This window comes from Strongylocentrotus purpuratus, unplaced genomic scaffold (genome assembly GCF_000002235.5).
Source record: "Strongylocentrotus purpuratus isolate Spur 01 unplaced genomic scaffold, Spur_5.0 spur5_scaffold_1, whole genome shotgun sequence".
NCBI lineage: Eukaryota > Metazoa > Echinodermata > Echinoidea > Camarodonta > Strongylocentrotidae > Strongylocentrotus > Strongylocentrotus purpuratus.
This window is the reverse complement of record NW_022145594.1, coordinates 43,959,798-43,986,715: the sequence shown is the minus strand read 5'-3', so window position 1 is coordinate 43,986,715 and position 26,918 is coordinate 43,959,798. Positions and strand designations below refer to the sequence as shown.

The 26,918-nt window shown below is 37.8% G+C and overlaps 1 protein-coding gene across 1 annotated transcript; it reads right to left on the bottom strand.

Annotated features, from left to right (window-relative positions):
- Positions 1-4,064: 4,064 nt before the first annotated feature.
- On the bottom strand, positions 4,065-24,261 carry LOC115921381 (cytochrome P450 3A56-like). The gene is made up of 9 exons (XM_030978816.1): positions 23,974-24,261; positions 22,552-22,645; positions 21,849-22,001; positions 20,522-20,638; positions 18,479-18,567; positions 17,007-17,155; positions 5,967-6,097; positions 4,675-4,845; positions 4,065-4,070 (listed from the first exon to the last, which is right to left on the bottom strand). Exons 1-9 carry the CDS (start codon positions 24,054-24,056, stop codon positions 4,065-4,067), a joined length of 993 nt encoding a protein of 330 aa, XP_030834676.1. The 5' UTR covers positions 24,057-24,261.
- Positions 24,262-26,918: the final 2,657 nt, after the last annotated feature.

The window sequence follows — 26,918 nt, the reverse complement described above, 5'->3', positions numbered from 1 at the left end:
AGAGTATGGTGTGGCGATCAATGAACCTTGGAAAGAGTAAAGTGTGGCAATTGACGAACGTTGATAAGAATAAAGTGTGGCAATCGACAAACCTTGGACAGATCAAGGTGTGGCGATCGACAAACTTTGGAAAGAGTAAAGTGTGGCGATCGACGAGCCTTAGAAAGAGTAAAGTGTGGCGATCGACGAACCTTGGAAAGAGTAAAGTGTGGCGATCGACGAGCCTTGGAAAGAGTGAAGTGCGGCGATCGACAAACCTTGGAAAGAGTAAAGTGTGGCGATCGACGAACCTTGGAAAGAGTAAAGTGTGGCGATCGACGAGCCTTGGAAAGAGTAAAGTGCGGCGATCGACAAACCTTGGAAAGAGTAAAGTGTGGCGATCGACGAACCTTGGTCAAAGTAAAGTGCGGCGATCGACAAACCTTGGAAAGAGTAAAGTGTGGCGATCGACGAACCTTGGTCAAAGTAAAGTGTGGCGATCGACAAACCTTGGACAGATCAAGGTGTGGCAATCGACGAACCTTGGTCAAAGTAAAGTGCGGCGATCGACGAACGTTGGTAAGAATAAAGTGTGGCAATCGACAAACCTTGGACAGATCAAGGTGTGGCGATCGACAAACTTTGGAAAGAGTAAAGTGTGGCGATCGACGAGCCTTAGAAAGAGTAAAGTGTGGCGATCGACGAACCTTGGAAAGAGTAAAGTGTGGCGATCGACGAGCCTTGGAAAGAGTGAAGTGCGGCGATCGACAAACCTTGGAAAGAGTAAAGTGTGGCGATCGACGAACCTTGGAAAGAGTAAAGTGTGGCGATCGACGAGCCTTGGAAAGAGTAAAGTGCGGCGATCGACAAACCTTGGAAAGAGTAAAGTGTGGCGATCGACGAACCTTGGTCAAAGTAAAGTGCGGCGATCGACAAACCTTGGAAAGAGTAAAGTGTGGCGATCGACGAACCTTGGTCAAAGTAAAGTGTGGCGATCGACAAACCTTGGACAGATCAAGGTGTGGCAATCGACGAACCTTGGTCAAAGTAAAGTGCGGCGATCGACGAACGTTGGTAAGAATAAAGTGTGGCAATCGACAAACCTTGGACAGATCAAGGTGTGGCGATCGACAAACTTTGGAAAGAGTAAAGTGTGGCGATCGACGAGCCTTAGAAAGAGTAAAGTGTGGCGATCGACGAACCTTGGAAAGAGTAAAGTGTGGCGATCGACGAGCCTTGGAAAGAGTGAAGTGCGGCGATCGACAAACCTTGGAAAGAGTAAAGTGTGGCGATCGACGAACCTTGGAAAGAGTAAAGTGTGGCGATCGACGAGCCTTGGAAAGAGTAAAGTGCGGCGATCGACAAACCTTGGAAAGAGTAAAGTGTGGCGATCGACGAACCTTGGTCAAAGTAAAGTGCGGCGATCGACAAACCTTGGAAAGAGTAAAGTGTGGCGATCGACGAACCTTGGTCAAAGTAAAGTGTGGCGATCGACAAACCTTGGACAGATCAAGGTGTGGCAATCGACGAACCTTGGTCAAAGTAAAGTGCGGCGATCGACGAATTACGTTGGTAAGAATAAAGTGTGGCAATCGACAAACCTTGTACAGATCAAGGTGTGGCAATTGACGAACCTTTGCTGGATACTTGCAAGAAAATTGTTCTATAACGACAAAGGTAAGGACCATTATTTTCTGTAACCCAAGAAATTTGGTTCTATTTGAGTGAAAAAGTAATATTTTAGACCATCTAGAATTGCATGAAACGGTCCATTTTTTTAGACTTTTTTGGAAAGTCTACTTTTTTTCTGGAATGGGTTAACTCCTCTTACTCCGTAATAATGAAGTTTGCTTGATAATACCTTGTGATCAAGAGTGTCAAATGCTTTGCTTAAGTCCATGAATACACCAATAACATGCTTTCGAGACGCCAAAGCATTCGAAACCTTATCATATAATTGTGCAAGGGCTAAATCGGTTGAGTGGTATTTCCTGAAACCATATTGATCCTGATTCAGTAAGTCATTTTCTGTTAGAAAACAATATAGCCTATTGTATATAAGTCTTTCCAATACTTTGGACAAACTCGAGAGAATAGAAACAGGGCGATAGTTTGAGACTTGGGAAGAGTCATCCTTTTTGTATATCGGAACAACCTTAGCAATCTTAAATGCTTCTGGAAATGTACCTGTCGTCAGAGAGAGATTAAAAATATGCACTAGTGGGGTTATTATATTTCCTATAACTTGTTTCAAAAGATATGTGCTTATCTCATCATGACCGTTAGCATAGCTTATTTTAAGAGAACGTGCAATATTCAAGATTTCAATCAAGTTTGTTGGTTTGAGAAATAATGACTTGTTGCAGGGAGTTTGAAGAAATTGTGAGAAGTCGACTCCGTTCGAAGCTATTGTATTGGCCTGATTGGGGCCAACCCCAACAAAGTAAGCATTGAAGCAATTTGCTATTTCTTTTGAATCAACCATTGTATTATTATCTTTGGTAATATGACACTTTGATTTACTCTTTTGTTTTTTGAGGGCTTGATTGATCACATTCCACGTTGATGATGCATTTCCATTTGCATTTTCAAACTGCTTGGCAAAATACATTTGTCGAGACTGTCTAATAATGGTGGTTAGTTTGTTCCTATATGATTTGTAATTATTCAAGCTTTCCTCTCCTGGGTGTCGAAGACTATATTTATATAATCTATTCCGTTTTTTAATAGAGCAAAAGATACCTTTAGTTATCCATGGCTGCTTGATTCTATTTCTTGCCGATCTTTTTTTAGTCATTGGGATATGTTTATTTAAAAGAGAGGAGAACAAGTTCCAAAAAAGTGCATATGCCTTATTGGTGTCAGTACATGCGACCACGTCATTCCATGTTACTTTGAGTAGTTCGTCATTAAACATGGCTATTTTTTCAGCTGTGATTTTACGTATCATAGCTTGATTCTTTTCGTCCTCAGGATAATTGCGAACATGATTACAAATCAGGAAAATTGGAAGGTGGTCAGAGATTTCACTATACAAGAGGCCAGAGCCTATATAGTTATTGGTGACATTTGTAAAAATGTTATCTATCAATGTAGAAGAGTTATTTGCCAATCTGGTTGGTTTATCAATCATGGCATTGAATGAATTTGATCGTAACATATTATGAAAAGTATTATCTTCCTGCAAAAGATCAATATTAAAATCACCCATCAAGTAAACATCCTTATTTTCTAGATTGACCTTATGCAGCATCCTATCAAACTCCTCCAAAAATAATTCAACATTTGTATGCGGAGGCCTATATATTGTACATATCAAGATGTTTTTCCTTTGAGCCATATTGATTTCAATGCATATCGAGTCAGTACCATCACTCTTCAAACTAAGGTCAGATCTAATTTTGTATGTTAACAAGTTTGAGATAAACATAGCAGCTCCACCACCCCTTCCGGTTTTTCTATCAGAACGTACACTCGAATAATTGTCAATATTACATAAAGTAGATGGAGATGTATCATTAAGCCACGTTTCTGTGACTCCTATGACTGAAAACGGTTTGGTGAGGGCCGACAGCAGAATGTTCAGATATTCATAATTTTTAACAAGACTTCGTGCATTTGTATGTAATAAGCTAAAGGAATTATTTTCACTCTCAAATCTTGAATTAAATTCATGAGGAAGATAATATTTACAATCCACTTTGTCATCCAATGATTCATTCAATTCATCAATATTGAACATAATATATAGTTACATGAAACATCAAAGAATATATTGTCCATGACATAATAACAAAAATGTGTCTACAAAATGCATGATAGCAGGAAAAGGGGGTCGGGGAATGGGTGCAAGTCTTAAAAAACAAAATATAATTAAATACAAACATAATTGAAACTATATGTTAAGAGAAATTAATGTTAACAGTAGTAAAAGTAACTGCCAAAACACTCCTAAAAACATTAAAATGTGAAAATACAGCTAACACATATCACATGAAGAATTTTAGTAGCAATGGAATAGAGGAGGTAAAATGAAGAAGAGAGCAAGAGCACACATGTGCTGATAACATGCAAGGAGCCATGACTCATTTCTGAGAAGTAAGCCATAAATCAAATAAAACAGAAAGTTGTGTCCTTGAGCCAGCTAGTGGGTGGTCAGTTAAAGTCGCACTATAGTAAAACTAAATTTAAGCAGAGAAATAAGGAACACCTCCAAAAAAGTATCAGGAATTAGACCGACCCGTAAGTTTTATTAGATACACAGTCATTTAATTTTCATTCAATTCATCCAATTAAATGATTATCCAATAATGATAACAATAATCATGATAATAATGATAACGATAATAATAATAATAATAGCAATAATAACTAATAAATAATTTGATGATGATTATGATGATGTAGATGAAAGAGAAAAAGACTGGAAAAATAAGGGGAGGAAGGAGAAGACTGTAGAAGAAGATGGGGAAGAAGAAGAAGAAGGAGAAGAAGAAGAAGAAGAAGTAAACGAAGAAAAAGAGGAAGAACAAGAAGGAGAAGTATGAAGAAGATGAAGAAGAAGTAAACGAAGAAAAAGAGGAAGAACAAGAAGGAGAAGTAAGAAGAAGAAGGAGATGAAAAAGAAGTAAACGAAGAAAAAGAGTAAGAACAAGAAAAAGAAGATGGGGAAGAAGAAGAAGAAGGGTTTCGTACCTGAGCAAGCAGTTCCTCTCTTGTCATGTATTTCTGAGTTTTGGTCGAAATGTTCTCATCAGCCCCTGTGTCTTCGAAGTATTTGTTATGGATGTCGTCTTCGTCGTTTTCACTCGCCATTTTGCTTTTACCGTTCTTAGCATCAATCAGGAGCTGTAGAAAGTCCACTCGCTGTGAGACCAAGACAAAGGAAAAATAGTAATACATGTAGATGCATTCTTAATGTGTTTGGTCTGTAAGTGGGGTACGTAATTTGGAGAATACACTGATTAAACAAGCGCGAGGGAACAGAGCGTCCAAACAGCGTTTAAAGGGGCACGTTCCCGCCATTGTAGTTATCGCTGCTCTAGTCATCGCCATCTTGATTCCGAAGATCTGCATACAGCTGTCAATCAAAGTACGCGCGGCCTGGCCTGCTTTCATCAAGCCAGCTGATCGCTGCCGATCCTGACGTCACGAAAGTGGGCGGAAACAGCAGCCGAATCTTAGAACCGAACTGCGATTGGTATTACTTCGGCACATGTATGCGATAATCGGCATTGTGCGGGCATTCGGAACATGCCATCTGCGTAAGAGCCGTATTCTGTTGGTGTCAATAGGCAGCTAGCACCGTCCGCCAGCGGGAACGTATTTTGAGCGCCCTCTGGAATACGGGGAACATGCCACTTTAAAGATAAACTTGAGTTCTCGTAAAAAAAGAAAATGAATTCTCACAGAATCTAACGAAACTTACACTGAATGTTCAAGATTACAAATAAATGTCATGTGCCAAACAATTTTGGAAGAAAATGTATACTGCCTGAGTAATGAGCATAGAACGATACGGAAATCAGGGTAGTACTAGCCCCGACACCATGTGTGTTGTCCCATATACATCTTTCTGTGTAAGTGATTGTTACTTTACCAAGACTCTGCCAAATTTATGATGATTTTGATGACTCCAGAACCTTGCATTACACACCATTTCTTACATGCTATATGATCAACTTTTCTAATCCATTCCACACCTTTTCTTTCACAATGCAGTCGCATTACCAGAACTCAAGTTTATCTTTAAGATGCAAAAATATGCAAGCAAACAAACGAATATCTATCCTCCTAAAATGACATCTGAAATAATTATTCAGATACTGTCAAATATTTCCGTTGCATTTTGGACACATTTTACCTTGATTTTGCGCCAAGTAGTATTTTTTTAAAAGTACTAGCAGAAAAAATATATCAGAATTTATAGAATTAGCTTTACAATAATAATAGTAGAAATAATATTGTCATAACAAAATCTGACGGACCTGTTTGGAAGGATGACTTTCTCTCAGAGCGACTGCCTTCTCTGTGACGTCAGTAAAGAAGTGAATGACGTCTTTCGGGAATAATGAGAAATTGAAGAGCTTGAAGACCGGCCTCAGGCAAGGCATGAAAGCTTGAAGGTCGATATAAAGTCATATTTAGATGCACGTTATTAGAAGATTCAGGATTCAAATTATTTTATTTCTCATGCGGAACATACTACAATGAAATTGTAGAGTTATTTGCAATCTAATATGACTATATTACAAAAAATTACAATGAAACAAGACAAATATGATAGTAATGGCACGAGAAAAGAGAAACTAAATAGAAGCAGAGTTTGTTGAAGTATTAGCTACTTAGGGGCTGTTTTACCATACGTCTTGAAAACAAAGTATGCGTATAAATTCAATATACAAATATGTAACGATAACGAAAGTATGAATTTGGGGAAGGAATTTTTTTTTTTTTAGAGAAAAAGTTTGGGAAAATAGACGAAGGCAAAAAGAAAGAAAGTTAGAAAAGGAAAAGGAATAATTGCAAAAGCTCTAGAAAGAAGAGTCTAGGTCAGCAGAAAGAAGGGGAAAGGGATTGAGTCGAAAGACAGTCAAACGGAGATGCGTGCATACCACCTTGCCAAAAATGTCTACACTGAAATGATTACATTCTAGAGAAGTAGTAGTAGTAGGAGTATAAGTAGTAGTAAAGGTAACTTTATATCATATCGTCTATTTGGAGCAAGAAGGACATTTACTTATTCATTTTAGTTAATGCCCTTCTGGCTCCAAATTGTTGTCTAATGACCAGGGACGTAGCCAATGGTTTTTTTTTTTTTTTTTTTTTTTGGGGGGGGGCATACATGTAATTGATCGACGTGCCCCCCCCCCCCTCCCCCTTCCGTGGCTACGGGCCTGCTAATGACTTTAAAGTTACGATAATTATCAACATAATGTGCTTACAATGAGTGTTTAACACTTGAGTGTGCCTTCTTTTTGTCTAGCCATGTAATTCACACACACTCACGTGCACATGCAATCATCAACATGAATATAACCTTTATCCCCTTGATTAATGGAGACGATAGCTTCCAACTAACCTTTCCCTACATCATTTGATAATACATATAATGTTTTTGTAAATAGAAGTAAATATTATTCACCGTTGGAATTTTTGTCAGCGCCTATTGTTACATTACATTCAATCAGGCATTGAATGCGGCGTTTTCTTCCCTAACTTTCAGGCAGGGATATAATAGCAACCGGCTTCCCGTGCTCATCACTCATACATTTTTTTCGTGACTGTGCACAGTTTTCTTCAGACTTTTCGTCTCGTTATTCTTCTTCACGTACCCTCATTCGTCTATATTGGAGATTGAGTTTTATCTACAATTATTCGACTCCTACATGACCAAGGCATACTGCAGTCTATGACAAACTGTTCTACGGTCAACGTTGCTTCGTGGGAGCTGTTCTAATTGCATCATCTGTAAATCTCCAGCCTCCCAGCATTAACTTTTGCTCGACATCGTCTTGCGATTGTGACTACGTCTACATCGACCATCGCCATCAATAGGGACTTTTAGATTGAGTAGACGAGAACGGCGTGAACGTCCACTGATCATGCGTGTGTATGGCGAGCCGTTTTAACATTTATTCCTATTTCTTGGTATCAAGAATTACCATTGCTTTACAACATAAAATTATTTCTTGATATCAAAAATTGAATTCTTGACATGAAAAAATAGGAATAAATTTTAAAACGGCTTGCCATGGACACGCAGGATCAGTGGACGTTCACGCCGTTCTCGTCCACTCAATCTAAAAGCCCCTATTGTCTTGCGATTGCGACCAAGTCTACGTCGACCATCGTCACCAGAAGCTTCGCGATCATCGACCACCATTTACGATTACGTCATCTGTAAATCTTGAACTTCGCAACATCAACCTTTTGATCGACATCGTCTTGCGATTGCGACTACGCCAATCATTTTCTGCATCTTCTTCGCCATCATCGACCACCGTTTTCGACTAGTTAGTCTACACCTACTGTGGATCCAACTCACGTAACGTTATTTAAGTATATCATATTAAAGTGATTTATGCTTTTTTTTTCATGCTATTGTGATGGTTTGGCTTTATAAAGCAGGGCTCCCACCTAGCAGAGTTGGAACCTCGAGTTGTGGCGAGCTGGCGCGATCTTATGGCAAGCCGTTTTATTATTAATTGATATCAAGAAATCGATTCTTGATATCAAAAAATAATTTTACGTTGTAAAGCAATGGTAATTCTTGATATCAAGAATTCGATTTCGGGATATCAGGAATTCGATTTCGTGATATCAAGAATTCAATTCTTGATATCAAGAAATGTGTTTTAATGATAAAACTGCTTGCCATAAGATCGCACCAGCTCGCCACAACTCGAGGCTCCAACTCGGCTTATGTGGTGGTCACATCCCGCCGTACTTGCAAGTGCGTGCTGTCTACGGGCAAAAACGTTGGCAAAATGTGGGTATCCGTACGTTATGAGTACCGCCTCTGTACGGATTTGGGAGCACGCATACACACCGTAGCCCTTTTAGTGCATGAGGAACTTTCGCTGCGTTCGGGCTGCGTTCGGGCTACTAATTCACCCCTGTGCGTGTGACGTGCGTGCCCGGTACTGCCAACGAGCGCACAACGCACTGACTCCGTGCGTCTTTTAAAGGCGCACGTTATAAGTGCGTGGTCCGTGCTTACTCGCCACTTCCCCAGTTTAGCTATCCAATGAGCACGCAGAACTCACGTGGACCGTACCGAGTAAGCACTTACAACGCACGTTGTTCGCACTGATGCAGTAGATAGTCTCTTCGGTGGAATGGGCGGCATCTTGAGGCAGCAACAGCTGGGACTTCTGGAGAACATCGGAATGTCGTCCTATATATAAACACGAGTTCATCGCACGTGCACGCACTTACAACATGCGAGTGAGTAAGGAAACCGTACGTGAGCAGCACTTGTAAGTACGGCCTCCGTACGATAACGTGGCAACCGCACGGAGACTGTACGTTGTAAGCACGTTGTAAGCACGTACAACGCACTTACCACGTGCGCAACGTACGATGCACGCAACCGTTCACGGCCAGGCGTGGCGTGCGGGCCACGTACTTACACAGTGCGTGTGACGCGCGTTGCCGGTACTCCCTTCCTGCCTTTGCCACTCCCTCCCTACGTTTTCAGAAAAACGTGGCGGCCGTGGCCTCCCCAAAAACCGTACGGACTAAAAACACGCACGGTGGGATGTGACCAACGCTTTAAGTGGGAGCCCTGCTTAACGTTCCGAGTGCCTGTTGTGGATAAGCAGTACACACGAATTGTTACACATATTTCACATGTCTATAATTGTACTAGACATAGTCTAGATCCACCGAGATTGTTGTGTTTGTTTTAACGCTCAGTACACTAGACAAATAGAGATTTGTCTCGTGGGGTTTGAACCACAATATTTCGTGCTCATTAAATATAAATGCTATAAGTCTAGCTTAGATTTCAGTATTAATTTGTATTGCAAGGCGTGTTTCCAGATTTACTTAAGATAGCGAAGGTAAATCCGATCTTTAAAAAAAATGATTCGCATGTAATTATTGTCCAATTTCTGTACTTCCAAGTATATCTAAAGTTCTGGGTAAAATTGTTTATAATAGGTTACTAGATTTGTTTAATATTAACCAAATATTAAATCTAAATCAAGATGGTTTTAGAAAAAAAATCGCTCTACTGACTTGGCCTTAATACAAATTTATGATAAAATTACTAATGCAATAGCAAATAAAGAACACGTGATTGGTATTTTGTTAGATCTTAGTAAAGCGTTTGATAGCCTACGCTCCATCATAATATTTTAATCCAAAAACTCTCCTCTTATGGTATTCGGGGCCAAATCCTTTGATATCTTAAGGACTATTTAACAAATAGAAAACAATATGTTAATATTAACGGTCTTAAATCGGAATTACTTTTCGTTAATTGTGGTGTTCCCCAAGGTTCCATTTAGGTCCACTTTTATTTCTTTTATATATTAATGATTTATCCAACACATCTTCTTCATTGTCATTTATTCTTTTTGCAGATGACACAAATATTTGTTGCTATCATAAGAAATTAGAATCATTAGTGAATGTTTTAAATTGTGAATTAAGCAAAGTTTCGAACAGGTTTAATCTATTTTTAGAATTTCTCAATTTGAAATTCATTTTCAACAGGAAATTACTGTTATTTTGCTCTGGTTCGTAATATTATGCATTACAAACCAAAGCAAAATAACCATTTATTCGAATGGTTATATCTCCTCATCCAATATTTAACATATTCGATTGGTTTTCGACATTATTTTTTATGCTCTTTCGGAAAATGAAGTTTAAATTTGGATACTTTAAAAAGTACTTTTTGATGACGTTACACTTGACCACTCTTAAAACTCAATGAATACGCACAAATCCTTTGTTGCGCGCACTTGCCATTCATTTATAGTTATACCAAAAAAAATGAGCCGGGTTACCGCGTCAAGGAATCTGAATACTTAGGGGAGCCTTCCAAAGTTGCGACTGTGCCCGGACGCGTCGGGGCGCGATGAATAGAACAGTCGCGTCCCAAGAGACGCATTGAGGCGCAAAGGGGCGCGAAGGGGCGCAATAGTCACCCTCACCTGATTCTTGCATATGAAAAGAAACCGTCTATTGTTAGTATAAACCCGCTCTATTCTTCTTGCGCCCTTTTGCGCCCCACCAGGCGATGGAAGATTATCTCTCCCGTCATTGTTCTCGCTCGTGATGCGCGGTACAGCTTAAACTTGATATACAGAAAGTATTTGTCGGCCAAAGCCTGACTTCCCCTCCTCCGGTTTTCGTTCTGATAAACTTTCCATTGTTTGTACAAAAATGATGTATTCTTCTCGCGTCGCGATCTATTCTTCTCGCGCCGTTTTGCGTCGTAACGGGCGGAGTATTACCTTTCCAATCATTGTGGCGAAGCTTTGCGATGTACATTACTACAGCACAGCATGAACTTCTCTGGTGGGATCGTCTTTGTTTTTTTTTGGGGGGGGGGCAATCAACACACTCGTTCATCTTGATCAGAATACATTATGATTTATTTTTGTTGGGTTTAATACGCCTCCTTTTAATTTTTGTGACGACTGTATGAAATGTGAAATAAAGATGACTATGTACGATTAATGGTTGTTTAATTGCGAGCTTAATTGTCCCCAACAACAAAAAATAAAAGACGAATGATGTGAATGACCACATGTATGCGGTTATAGTCGGCAAATTGATTACTGTTTGGGTCGCTTGTGTATGTTTGTAATTTGAATGATTATCAACATATTTGTATAATTCCCACATCGCGATATGATTCTAGCGTCGTATAATGGACAAAGGAATTATCTTTCTCTCCCGTCAATAATATTCACGCTACGCGTTGCACATCGCCACAGCCTGAGCTTGGAAGAATTTATATTTCGTCAGTCAAATCCTTTTTTTTCTCCTCCCATGACTTGGTTCTAATAAATTAAAGGTTGCTTATTAGGGATAAGAAGGATAACATCAAACAAACGATTTACTCAAGATGACGCTCTTTTCATTTCACCTCGCTGTTTGATAAAGTAGAGTTTTACGGAGCGAATACAAAAGAAAAGTTCGCTCTAAGGCCAAATAAAAAAATGATTTATTAGTGTCCTGTTTTTTCGAAAACTAGGAAGGAGGAGGCCTTCTCTTTTCTTTTTTTTTTCTTTCAAAATGGCCGCTCAAAATGGCCGCTCGGTACATTTTCCCTGACAGTCGGGCTATTTTTCAAGATGGCCGCCGAAATCTTTTAACTTTTTAAAAAAATCAGTAATAGATCCATTTTAGTATTGTTTTTCATGTGTTTTTTTTTCAATTTTTTTTTAATTTTTTTAAATTAAATAAAAAAAAAAAATTAAAACAAATTTCCCCAAAAATAAAAAATAGGAGGCGGCCCCCAAAAAGGAAGCAGGCGGGGACGCTAAACATGTATATTTTGTTAAGTGGCCTCAGGGAAAAAAAAACATAAAATGCCATGGCAGGATTTTACGCCCGAGATTTGCCTTCGAAAATTGCCCGTCGAAAAGGCGTTTTAAATCATAATAATTCCATAGCTCTTTTTAAAAGTGCAATAAATAGAAAAAAGAGTCCGGGAACTATATCGAGATTATAAAACACGTGTGTCATGAAGATGTAAACAAAAAAGCGTAGCCTGATGGTGATAAAGTTGAGCAGCAATTGGAAATGCAATACAAAACATTAATCAGTTCATGATGATAATTAATCATTCGACACAAATGCAAACATTGATTTCTGCTCTAACATTCGAATCATTTATTCGTAGATTTGTATAATTAAGTGGCGAAAGTGAAATTTTGAAATCTTAATGCACAGATACAAAAAACATACCAAATATGTTTTGATTCTTATTCTAAAAAAAAAAAACCGGCAAATTTTAAAAGATCTTTTTAAAAGGAGGGAGGCGCTATAGCCCAGTGGTAGAGCAGAGCAGCTCGTAACCGGGAGCTCCCTGGTTAGAAACCAAGTCGATATGCTATTGTAAGGCATAACTCAACATTACATTTCGTTCGGAGAGGATCTTAAACCCGCCGGTCCCCTGTTTGCCTAATTCAGAGCATACACATGCTTCATATAGCAGTCAGGAAACAAAAGCGAACGGTACAGGAAGCTACCTTTTATGGATAGGCCTAAATTGAAGGTTTGGCTTAACTAGAAAGAAGAAGGATAACATCAAACAATAGATCTACTCATGATGACGCTCTTTTCATTTCACCTCGCTGTAAGATAAAGTAGAGTTCTATGGAGCGAATACAAAAGAAAAGTTCGCTCTAAAGGTAAAAACATAGAATGCCGTGGCAGGATTTCACGCGGCCGAGCAAGACTATTGTTTGATCGCTATAATTGTCCGACTTGCTATAGATTCTTGTTTAGCTACACATTAAGGTTGCTCGCTAGTTATAAGGACCGCTATTCATTGGACAACTATTCATGAAGATCGCTATTCGTAATTTGAGAACATGGTCATTATGTATAAGGGTCATGAATTCGTAATACGACATCCCCCTCCCCAAAACTAAATAAATAAATAGAAAACATGAATAGATTAATAAACTTAACTAATGATACAATAACAAATAATGCCCGGTAATTGGGAATAGCCGCCTATGAGCGCAACAACTATTAGCTGCTCAAAGAGCTGTCTTTTGTCATTGCGTTGCAAAAATAAAGTGCTTTTAAAAGTTACATGTACTATAATATCCGTATGTTATATAACACCCAATGTGAACATGACGTGTTCAGGCCTTATAACTATATACAGTGCACGTTAAAACAAAAGACTTTACTAGCGCTAGCTAACAAATATGCAACGTCAAAACGTCACGAACATTGAAGATAACAAATTGTTAAAGGTGAAATTCAAAGAAAATCACAAATATGTCAACTAATGTATCACTAGAAACTGGTAAGCTAACAGATGGCCATCGTACAAGTTTGAGGTCAGCTACATATCGGGTGATTTATAAAAATAAAAATACAACCACCTCCATAGCAGCTGGGATATACGAGAGATTCGCCAGAAAAATAACGATGTTTTAATGACGTCACAACAGGGACCAATACTGCCCAAGCAGACGACATCCCATAGGGAATGAACATAATTGCAAAGCTATTATTTGTCAAATTATAATGAGTTTAGTGTATATAAATGTACTGGCACGTCAAACGGATCAAAAGGGGACATGACCCGATTCTGATAACTAAAATCTTTTGCTTGTAAATACACAGGATAGGGGTTAATTAACAATCAAAGAAACCAGACTTTCAAATTGAAAAGCCCCCGGATTGATATTAAGGGCGGCATTTGTTCCCTCTTAAAACGCCGAACATACCGCGGTGTCTGCAGCTGAATATACAGTGGCGTCTTATTTTGTTTACAAGCGACAGATTCCTTTATTTTTGTATCGCTGCATTTGTCATCAAAATAAAACCATGCGCGGGGTTTAGAGTGAGGCAATAGATTACACATTTAGCCTGACGGTAGTGAAGTAAGAGAAAGAACTCAAGAGAAGATGAAAACACAGGCACTGAAAATGTGTGAGATGTCATGGGACATCGTCTGCTTGTGCAAATCATGTCCCTGCTGTGATCTCACACATCTCAGCAGCCTTCGGAGAGCTATTCAGGTGCTATGCCGGGGCTGTATTTAAGCGTTTTGTAATTTATAATAATCATTACTTCGAATGTTTCCAAGCATTGAATTTTGATAACCTTGTCGAATCAAAGTTTCAACTTTGCAATAAAGAAAATAAAGCTAGATTTAAAATCAATGAATATCTACTTTAAGACAAATGACACCACCAATAAAGTTTCTTCGCGAAGAAATATTCGATCGAATTTCATGTTTGGAACAGATAGGCGATTTCGAATTGTTCCATCTACCGAAACGTTTTGATGATGCAGGCTCCCGACAATACGACTATCATTTTTGTAATATCTTTAATTTGCAGATGTTTGTTTGTTTTGTATGACATATTTATAAACGCCCTATAATCTTATTTCAAGCAGAATCTTTCAATCTCTTTGATTATAAGTATCATTTTTTAAATCACGGGTATTTAAATACAATAGCTGATTTTGCGAAGATTTAGAGAACCTACGTTTCTATTCTTTAAATCGATCTTGCATGAGAAAGAACAGAGTGATGATATAGATATATGACCTATTTTGATCGGATGACAGAACAAAATAAATGTAATATGAACCAAATAATGTGTCAAAACATACAGAAGGAATACAATTATACATATCGTTTTTGTTTTGTTCGTGAAGAAATTAATATAATACAAGTATTGAACACATTAATGAACAGAAATGAACAATCATAACAACGTCAACGCCTACACAACTTCGATGTTTGGGAGGAATATAACAATCAGAACAACAATCTAAATCAATGTCTTGTACGTAAAATAATAATAAAACATATCAGTAGCCAACGTGAAAATTTTAGAGTCAAATCTTTCAAGACGAGAGCGGACACACACGCGAGGATTACATGAATAACTAATGCGTAGGAATGGGCGCGAAAGCTTTTCAAATTCACAAATTCACAATTCACAAAAAGCGCTTCGCCTTTAAGCGCACCCCCCCCCCCCCCCACCCCCGAATGAGTGTTATGTAGGGTACGCATATGCATTTTCCCTCCTTTTGAAAACAGTCCCCTAAGTCCGGTGTGTAAAGTCAATACGGGCCGGATTTGTGTGTACTAGACGAGCCGGACTTTGGTGCGTGAAAAGTACCCCTTTACCAGACAGTAACAATGAGTCTCCAAACAATAGCCAGATTTGATATTCATATTGTGAGCATGTGCTTAGTTATATCGGGATTCCCTGGTTATATTGAAGACGTGGGCTAATATCTGTTTGCCCAGTATTTCTCGCTGATTGTTTGACCAACATTAAATTGCTATTGTCCAGCTGACTTTTCTAAAGGCTTTTCTACCCTCGGCGCTAAAGGGATTGCGGAAAATTTCAACACTATTTGTGTTTCTTGATGACCCAGTAGAAGAAGAATAAGGGCTCCCTGCCCCCCCCCCCCCCACCGAAAAAAAATGTCCCAAAACAACGCAATCATTATTAATTCCGTTTACTACTTGATACCAACACGTGCATGATGGATCCCCCGGATGGATCCTTATTTAGACGGTGAGACAGTTCTGTTACGAGAAGCAATTCAACGAATTGCCATGGCTTGTATTTGTTCTAGAACGCACTACGCTCTTTCGATAACACGTGGCCCCTATTCAGCACAATATATACGTATTTTAGTTATTCTTAACAATGACCTAGATCTAAAACTGGCCGCGGATGTAACCCCCCCCCCCCCCCCCCCTTCGTCGCAAAGAAATATTCGATAAAATTCTTTGATACGGGCACATGCAGTGTATTTAATTTTGTTCGTAACATTAGTGTTTTGCAAAGAAAGAACATTCTGAAAATGAGCGTCTTCCTTCTAACGAAACATATTGATGATGTTCCCGACAATACGGATATCATTTGCATTAAAAAAAACATCGTAATACAGATAAAACGCTTTTTAAATCCAATTCATGGAGAAACTACGACATTCTGGATTAAGTATCATTTTCAACATCACGGATTTAAAAAAACGTTCTCTAATTTTAAGAAGATTCAAAGGATCTATGAAATAACAGACTGATGATATAATTATATGATTTATAATGATCATACGACAGAACTGTTTACAAGATGCAACAAAAATTGTTTTAAAAAAAACAAGAAAATCGAAACATGCGATAACATCGCTATAAGGAAATATAAAATTACAATTAAAGTGTCAAAACATGCACGAGGAAAACAATGTCAGAGAGAGTGGGGTAAGTATAAAATAAATTTGTTTTTTTCGTGAACAAATCAATTTGTATTAAAATTGATACAGTATATTGAACACAATCATGAACAGAACAGGAGGAGATGAAAAAAATGAACAATCATGCCAACGTTAACGCCTACAGAACTCCGATTTTGAGAGGAAAATAAACAATCAGAACAAACATTGTAACCAATGTCATGTATGTAAAATAGTATTAAAACAAATCAGTAGCCAAAGTAATGCTTTTCAGAGTCAAATCTCGCAAGACGAGAGCGACACACAAGCGGGCACTACATGAATAACTAATGCGCCGGACCGGGCGCGAAAGGGCGCGAAAGCTATTCAAAGTTTAAGCTCCCATTCACAAATGTCAAGTGCTTCACCGGGGCGCGCCCCGGCGGGGTAATTTCGTAACAATAAGACTCCAAACAATAGCCAGATTTTAATGAGCTGGCAACCAACTGAAGTCCTCTCCTATCCGACGCAAAAAGGCGCTAATGGGCGCATAAAGGCGCCTCCTTTGTTCTCATACCCTGCTCTGCGCCCCGACGCGTCGCGGCACAGTCGCAACTTTGGAAGGCTCCCCTTACAAACAGCCATAAAAATCGGAGAGTTGAAAGAAACGTCGAAGAATTTCTTGGCGTATTTAATAAAGGGGTCATCTTTGTCCTTCTGCGAGTTGACCTTGAGACCAAACCCACAGCTTGCCACAGAGTCCATTACAAAGCTCCCAAACAATCTAAGGTCGAAGGGAGAGAAGAGTGACAGGATATAGAGGGGGTGGAAATTGTGACAATAATAAGAGAGTGGGAAGAGGAAAGGGAAATGGAGAGAAGAGCGAAGAAGAGGGAGAGAGAGAGAGAGATATATAGAGAGCAAGAGGGAGAGAGAGAGATAAAGGGAAGGGAAACATAAAAAGAGAGATGGGGAGAGATAGACAGCGAAAAAAGCAAAGATAAATAAATAAAAGGGGAAGGAAAAGATAAATAATCAGTCCGTTCGACCACAAAAAAGAAGTTGGATATACGGTTTGAAAAGGATTTTTGTCACCTGGCAAAAAATATGTCTAGTACATCCCATCATCTACATGTTGATACATTGATAAACATATTGAAGTGTTTTCGTTTAACCCCAATAAGGCCGGGGGAGCCTTATGCCCCCCCCCCCCCCCCCCCCCCCTCCACGATTTTTTCTGATTGCTCGGGAAACGCATACAAAGTGGATGGCGCCCCGCCGCTCGCTGACTTTTTTCTTTCGAGTCTTGTGCATCTTTCAAAAAAATATTGAAAATCGGACGTACAGTTAGAAGGTCACGTGACCTTTTGTCTTTCCATGTCAGCCCGAAAATCGCTCATTTTCGTGATTTGCGTACAAAACATATAGAAATGTCTTTCTTCCTAAAAATAGATCAAACATTGGTTTAATATTGGGTCTTCTTTAAAGCTAATTTGGTTGTTTTGGTAGTCAAAATAGTTGAAATTGTAGTTAGAAATGAAATAAAAAAAATCAACAACAATGAAATACATAAGTTACAAAAACAATGAAATACATAAGAAATTATCAAAACAAGAGATAACATTAGGAATAAGCTGACTCTTCCAAATTTGTCGTTGTATTATTTTTCCAAATGGTGTAATGATTATATATAGTGAAAAAGAATGCTTAAATATGAATAATATATGATTAATGGGTAAAAATGTGAATTGTGACCTTATTTGCATAAATTACCATAAATATGCACAAAAATGAAATAATCACGGTATTCTATACACCTTACCTGACATGCGTGCAAACTTTCGCGGAGATCAGCCGTTTCACGGCCGAGATCTTAAGGGGGGCTATAATGCCCCCACCCCCGGTCGTACTAAGAACTCAAATAGCCCGGCCTTTTTAGGGTTAAAACACATTATCTATGAAGCCGTCCTTCCGGGATTTATACATGAAAAAGGCGAAACATGTCTCTTTCTCTTCCTCTCTCAGTCCGTCCCTTTCTCTGTTATTCTCTTTCTTAATATTTTTGTTTCTCTCCCTCTCTCCTGCAGTCTTCATGCAAGATACTTACTCAAGTGAATCGATGTTTCCATCCTCCTTACAAGATTGTAATAGCTTCTCAACCATTGTGTCTGCACCTTCATTGAGGATATCTGACATCTGGTGTTAAAAGATAAAGAACAAATACAAATACAATACATCAATCTCGGCCGTTAGCCAATACAATCATGTATATAGTATGTAAAGGATGAATGCGCATGCGTTCAGTGCACGATCTACATGCACTTGGGTTTAAGATGCGCGCGCACCTATCGTATTCAGGCCAACGGGTTTCTAATGATGGATGCCAAATGTCATGCTTTAAAATGAAACAAATATTATGCTAAGTAGATTATTTTATTTTATTTTATTAAGAAATCCTTCACACCTTAGGGGTACCCGTGGTTAAAATTAAATTTAAAAGATTCTCAATTTTGGGGAATTACTCAACTATGAATTCTAGAGCACCCTGGAATTAATGCAGATTCTGTTATTATGTATTTTTTTAACCCTAAAAAGGCCGGGCTATTTGAGGTCTTAGTACGGCCGGGGGGGCCATTATGCCCCCCCCCCTTAAAGGGACTATGTCCCATTTGCAGGCCAAAAAAATGAAAAAGTTAAATTCCAACTGCATTTGAAAGATAATACTAATTTAGAACTTCCCTAAAAAAGGTGGGGCTTGAAAATGTCTTCAAGTGGGAAAATAACGACTATTAGTTGTCAAATCGACTTTAGGGCTATAGAGCCCAAAAGTAATAGTCTTGATTTTCAGACAATTGTACCGAATGGTCATACGTTTTATGCTGCACAAAGATTCAATCACTTTAATCTTGGCCATCACAAGAAGTAGGTTATTGATGTAGACAAATGCTCATGTACCCTTTACAACTCTTTTCATGTATGTTATTACCAAAGAAGAAAAAAAGCCAGTCAGTCACTCAATAGTGTCTGACAGTGAAGTCTAGCAAGTAAACGGTTTCCCTTGCATAATTTGAATATGAGGACACTGCTAACGTTTAAATTTCAGAGATAGGACATACATGACATATTCATAATTCCTGGAAAGTTCTACAGCATTTGAGGTTGGCTGCAAAAGGGACATAGTACCTTTAAGATCTCGGCCGCGAAGCGGCTGATTGACGCGAAAATTCGCACGCATGTCAAGGAAGTGTTTAGAATAATATCATAATTTCAATTTTTTGAAAAATTCACTAATTTGCATATTTATGGTAATTTATGCATATAAAGTCATACAAATCACATTTTTACCCATAAATCATATATTATTCATATTTAAGCATTCTTTTTCACTACATATATTCATTACACCATTCTAAATAATAATACGACAAAAAAATTTGGGAGAGCCAGCTTATTCCTTATGTTATCCCTTGTTTTGATAATTTCTTATGTATTTCATTGTTTTTTTTAACTTATGTATTTCATTGTTTTTGTTGTTTTATTTCATTTCTTACTACAATTCAACTATTTTGAATCCCGAAACAATTACCTAAACTTTAAACAAGACCCCAAAACCCATGTTTGATCTGTTTTTAGGAAAATTTACTTTTTCATATGTTTTGTACACAAATCACGAAAATGAGCGATTTTCGGGCTGACATGCAAAGACAAAAGGTCACGTGACCTTGTAACCATAGGTCTGATTTTCAGAAAAAAACTTTTAAAAGTTGCGCAAGACTCGAAAAAAAAAGTCAGCGAGCGGCAGTACGCCATCCATATGCGTTCCCGAGCAATCGGAAAAATCGTAGAGGGGGGCCATAATGGCCTTATTAGGGTTAATTCTTTAACCATCTACGTCCTCCTCCCTTACATAAATCCCATACAGATCGCGCAACCCCCAAAATACACTACTTGCAAGGGTCACTTGATGAAAGGCATGGACTGTCTCCGTTTAAGCGTTGAGGGTGTGATTTTCACAACTGATTGGGCGTGTGATACGAAACCAGTCCATCAGTGGACTACCTGGACTGGAATAGCCCTCCAGTATATTTTTGTTTGATATGCTTTGCTCACACTCGAGATTTAGTCATTTAAGATCGTTTTGATTAAATACCATTTTCATTTTCTTTCCTGTGAAGGTTGGTGTCATGATATCACGAACTCTCTTCCACTGTGCGTCTCTCAAGAGGAAGAGGGCGTTGTCGAAACTTCCTGAGCTCACCGGCATCGGCTAGAAAAGAATGAAAACATTCTATATGATGCACTTAATAAGCCAGTTTATAGATACAATCTGCGCATGGTCAGATAAAGGTCATTTGTACCAAAAAGGTAGAACCCACCAGAGATGAATACTGGATATGCGCTCATGAAAGTTATGTAACATTATTCATTTATGCACCAACGGTACATTCTAAGATACGCAGGTGGAAGTATTCTTTTCAAGAGGGCAAACAAAAGGTATTCATGAAGCACATCTAGGACTTTGGCAGTTATTATTCTAAGATGCTCAAAGTGGAACTTCTCCATGTGTAAAAGATCTGTGGATATTTGTACCATGTGCTCTCTGTAAACTCCCTTATTCTAGAGTAACATGTAAAAGCAACCATTTTTCTCAGAAAAGCTGATCAACAGAGTTCCTGCACTTGTTGTATAAGCTGTTCAATATTATGAGGATATATTTATAATTTATCTGGTTTGTATAGACAATTTGTTATTGAGTGGCAGTCACTTCAATTCTTCAATTCGGTATGAATGAAAATGAGAGAACCACTTTGTAACCAAGTGAATCAAACTTTCGTAACTTCATGATTTGTTTTCTTTGTTTTGACTTTATCCAATAATAGCCTGTGATGGGCTAAATATATATATTTGTTAAAACGAAGACAGGAATAGCAACATTATATAAGTGTGTCGGAGCAATCATTAAAATCATTTCATTTTAATTCAGGTCATTCAATATTGTATAGGGACAGAATCGAACTGCCGATTGATCCATTATAAACTAAATTGGAATTGTATTGCATCACCATCATCGTCATCATCACCCTCATCACAACCATTGTCATCATCATCATAATCACGATCATCATAATCATCCCAACCATTGCCATTTTAATCACCATCATGACCACCATCATCATCACAGCCATTTTCATTTTTATCGCCATCATCATCATCATCATCACTTTCACCATCATCATTATTCTCATCTCAATCATCATCATCCTCATCATCACTATCTTAATCATCATACTTATTATTATTACTTACATTATCATTTATTCTTATTATTACCATTGTTTTGATTATTATGAGTAGCAGTAGTAATAGTCATATATAATATTATCATCATCATTTCATTCACTTTTTTCAAGATTGCATTATCAGTCAATCAAGCACAATTGTTTCATTCACAAGAAAAAAATATCAACATTTCTTACAAATTTATTGTAGAATCTATGGTAATCCTTGACCATGATATCACGTAGTATATCAAGGTCTCTGACTAGGAGCAGAGGTCGCCTCCACATGTAGATACCGACAACTGGACCGTATTTATTTGCGTACTCGTCAAGCAACTCGAAAATGGGCTGCTGTAAGGTGATAATTACAATAAAATATGATTGTCCTTCTTTAAACGAAACAAAAGAAAGATCCTGGCACTAATCAGCCTTACAACAAGTCATTACCATAACCCTAGACCTGCCTAGTGTGCATGGTTCTCTATGCAAATTGTACAAATTATAGCTACCTCAGAATACATAACGTTGTGGCTACTTTTATAAGCATACCTCTACGAATGATTATTATGCAATGCCTACCAAATTATCTAGAGAAACATAACATTATCTTCATCAGGGTCAAGGGTTAATCCTGTCTCATATAGCCAAGACGATGACACCGTTGTTAATCCCGCCATGGACCTTTTACCATTCTCGGTGTCTCTCTCTCTCTCTCAGCTCTTCCCCCCCCCCCCCCCCGCCCCGCCCCTCCCGCTGACTGGTGCTAAGCACACCCATGTCAGTCGCTGGGCGTATAACTACAAATGCTCTGTACTTTAGCTGACACGACCTGAGACTGACGTATCTAGGGTCTACTCAAGGCTTAAAAATTATGGTAAAGTAAATTTAGAGTCAGTCTCACCTCGCCAAAGTCCAACGCATTGCCAAAGATGGGTTTGGGAGGGGGTCCCGGAATACCAAGCCTCTTGAAATACGTATGAGTCCAGTAATCATAGCTAGAAACAAAACAAAATAGAGAAACAAAATTTCACAGGTTGCTAAAGATAATATCCGTAATTACTAATTTATCTTTCTGTAGGAAATGAAATAAATACGAATTGAATTGATATCGGCTCGTTAACATAATTATGACGGGGTATGTTTACGTGTAAAATGGATGGCAACTGCGCCCAACAACAATTAAAGGTCCAACGAGTATTTACTGAGCTCTGCGTTAAAGCCCCACTGCACTACTGGTAGCTACTTGCGCCCTCTATATAACAAACAATGCCTAATCGGTGACCATTGGTCCCCCAAGATCCTTTTTTTCTTATGTTAACTGAGAGCTGAGTTGATGAAAAAACCACCTGTCCAGTGACCTTGCAGAGCGGTCTAATCCCTCCTGTAAACTACGGCAGATAAGCTTTAAAAGATAAAGAAATGTGACTCGTACTTCACTTTTGTCGCGTCGTATGTGAACGAGGCCTGTCTCCTATACAATGTGAGTAAAAAAAAAAGTTTACACCTAGAAAATTCCTTAATATTTTAAATGTCATCCATGAACAGTAAACTATTATACATCTTATGAAAAAGTGTTTGATACATTCAATTCAATCTCGCATTTCGCTAATCCCAACATAATGTATAGGCATCACTTTGGCGCAAGTCGATTTTTGCACTCTCGCAAACAATGCCTCCTGTTCATCAAAGCGTGAACACTTACCACACAAAAATGATACCAAATGATTTGGGAAAAAACACTCTTTAATAAGATGTACAATAATTTAGTGTTCATAGATGATTTTAAAAATAATTAGCAATTTTTTTTAGGTTTAAACTTGTTTTTGACTCACGCGGTATGTGGCGGTACCCCAGGTCCCCTAGGTCGTAACGTTTCCTTTGTGAAGAAATATAGATCTTCCTTACGTAAGAATGTCGTTTGAGTCCTGCTAACTTTGGTTAAAAATCTGGAGCCATGGGCTTTTTAGAAGAATGTCGGAAAAGTTTTTCCCTTTTTTTAAAGTGTATGCAGACGACTTACGACGGACAAAAAGCGATTGCAAAATAATAGCTAATTACCTGAGCATTTAGTAATTATTACGATCCTGCACAAATTAAGTCAAACTTCAAGAACATCCTAAAAATCGTTAGAAAATGGATTGCATTGTCCTGAGGTAAAAAAAAAAACGCCTAAAATTCAACCAAATGAGCTTCAATGTTGACCTTGGACTAGTTATTCTGCATCAAGAAGGTTATTTGTTCATTTTAGGATCTATTTTAGTCCATTTATACCATTTCTATGATGTTCTGGAAGTAAAGAAATACAGTAATCCGATATACTTACATGAAGAAGATAACGACCACGGCTACCATGAGATACACAGTGGTCATTGAGAAAAGACCGCTTATCGTTCCGAGAACGGCCATGATGTTGCGTCCGATGTAGATATTCGAGTATGATTTCTTCACTAAACACTGCTAGATTAGCGAACTTCGATCGAACCTCTCTCTGACTATAACTTGTAAGATATGAATTTAACACTCCCACGTATGATACGTACGCGTTTTCGTATTGACTCTAATACGTTGCGATCGTTATGTGTTATGTGCACCTCCGAGCTCTGTCTGGCCGAGTCTGACGAGAGACCTAACCTTTGATCGTTCTTTTTTCACAATGCAAGGTGTTTGTTTTGCCCAGGGGCTAGATCGATGTTGTACAAACTTGTTTTGATGACTCGAAGGACTTTATCAAAACTTTATCTAATTTCGTCCAATTCAAGAGGGAATGCCTCAGTAAATATATGAAGATATTGTAGGTTTCATCCTTGTAGTCGTAATACTTCCTATTTAAATACCAAACCCAGTTTCTGTGTCCGTCACTATTTAGAATTTTAATGAATATTCAAAAACATTTTATATGTCGATTGTTCCCATTTGGAAACACGTTTTAACACGTTTTCTTTTTCAACTGAACGGCTAAGAGCAAGATGTGTTTCATCTGTTTGCAGTTTGAAAACTGGCTAATAAGCAACAGTTTCCAATCAGAAATCCATTATGATTGGTGACGTTGGAAATAATTTATCTCATTTCATTTCTTGTAATATGTCAAGCACTGAAACATTTATTTCTGGATGATATAAGTGAAATTTTAAAAAATCTGACCTCTTTTGGCAATGTGTAGTTTTAGCTATTTTGAGCACCTGTTGAATGTTAACTCCTAAACTTTTGTTGCAATTGTACACAATCATGTTATTTACTCTGTTTAGCGTTCGTCAGGTTTTTGTCTATCTCTGTCCGTATTTCATTCCCTTTTTTCATTCTTTTAACTTGATTGTCTTTTTATTAAAATTCCTTTACACTATGTTTTTGATTATATTTTTTTGGATCCCGTGAAGGAACAGTGGCATTACGTACATGTCAATGAAATGGGCTATCCCCCATATCTATATTAATTCGTGATTTACCGTGTACATTTCAAAGTTTTTATCGATAATGTTGTAGAAAAAAAATCATGATACAAATAATCATACACAGCGAACGTAGAAGTTAGGATCGTGACACGATTCAATTATAGTTTAATTTGATATAGCTGGAAGACAGAACTACGCATGCTCACAAATATTTATCAATATTTACTGCCTACATATTTGAAATCACATCGTTTCATTAACAACCGCTTCCAAAATTTAATTGGTAATTAAATTACTTGAAACGTACAATGATATACCATGTACTATTACATACAAATAATGAGGTAGATACATATACATTTACTAATGCCCGAACAAAATGATGTGTATTAATTGTTTTATAAGATTATGTTTTATTTGTTTTAAAAAATGATGTTTTCTAATATGATTTTGATAATGACCGGTCCTTACCATTGGATAATGACCGGTCATTGCCCAAATTACTATGCGCGATTACGCGCTAGGCAAAATAAATGCCTGGTCACGTGTACGCTTTCAACCATTCATTTGATTAGGATCCACGTCATCATCTTATAATATGTATTATTCATATTATAATTGAAAGCGTAGCCTAAAAAACATATTGTAGGAATGTTTGATCTAAAACTACACCTAACACGATTGCAAAGACTTCGATAAATCAACCTAAAGCAATATTCATCACCTATGGACATTTGCCAATATTACGAAATCTTCTCATATTTCCTAATTATGTCCAAATTAGGGTATTGGAATTTACCGGCCTTGAGTTGATTTCTCGAAAGGCTTTGCGATCATGTTACAATCAACAACTGAATTATTTTTAAGTTTAGTAATGTGAATAATTGATTTGTCTCTTTCTATGTTTCTTGGGAATATGATCTATTAAAGGTACTATGTCCTTTTTGCAGGCCAAAAAAATGAACAGGTTAAATCCCAACGGCATTTGAAAGATAATACTAATTTAGAACTTCCCTAAAAAAAAAGGGGGGGGGGGGGGCTTGAAAATGTCTTTAAATGGGAAAATAACGACTATAAGTAATAGTCTGATATTTAGACCACTATACCGAATGGTGGTACTTTTTATGCTGCCCAAAGATTCAATCAGTTTATTTTTGGCCATTACAAGAAGTGGGTTATTGATGTAGACAAATGGTCATGTACCCTTTACAGCTCATTTTATATATATTATTACCAAAAAAGAAAAAAGCCAGTCAGTCACTAAATAGTGTCTGACAGTAAAGTCTAGCAAATAAACGGGTTTCCTTGCATAATTTAAATAATATTAGGACAGTGCTAACGTTTAAATTTCACAGATAGGACATACATGACATATTCATAAATTCCTGCAAAGTTCTACAGAATCTGATGTTGGCTGCAGAAGGGACATAGTATCTCTAAAGTTAACATGTTAAAGCTTATCTGCCGTAGTTTATAGGAGGGATTAGACTGCCCTGCAAGGTCACTGGACAGGTGGTTATCTATCAACTCAGCTCTCAGTTAACATAAGAAAAAGAGGATCATGGGGGAGCAATGGTCACCGATTAGGCATTGTTTGTTATATAGAGGGCGCAAGTAGCTGCAAGTAGTGCAGTGGGCCTTTAAAGCATACAACATAGGCCCCATTTCAACCTGTCTACTTTTCATTCATGGGTTACGAAATTTAAAAAGAATTATTAAAAATAAATAAAATAAAAAGCGTTAAAAATTACAAAGGATATGATTTGTAAACTGCATTTTATTATTCAAGACAGAAAGCACATTCAGAGAGTAAAACAAAATATTTTCATTGTGATATTACTTTAATATTATGCTACAGTGATCAACAGAGAAAGTAGGA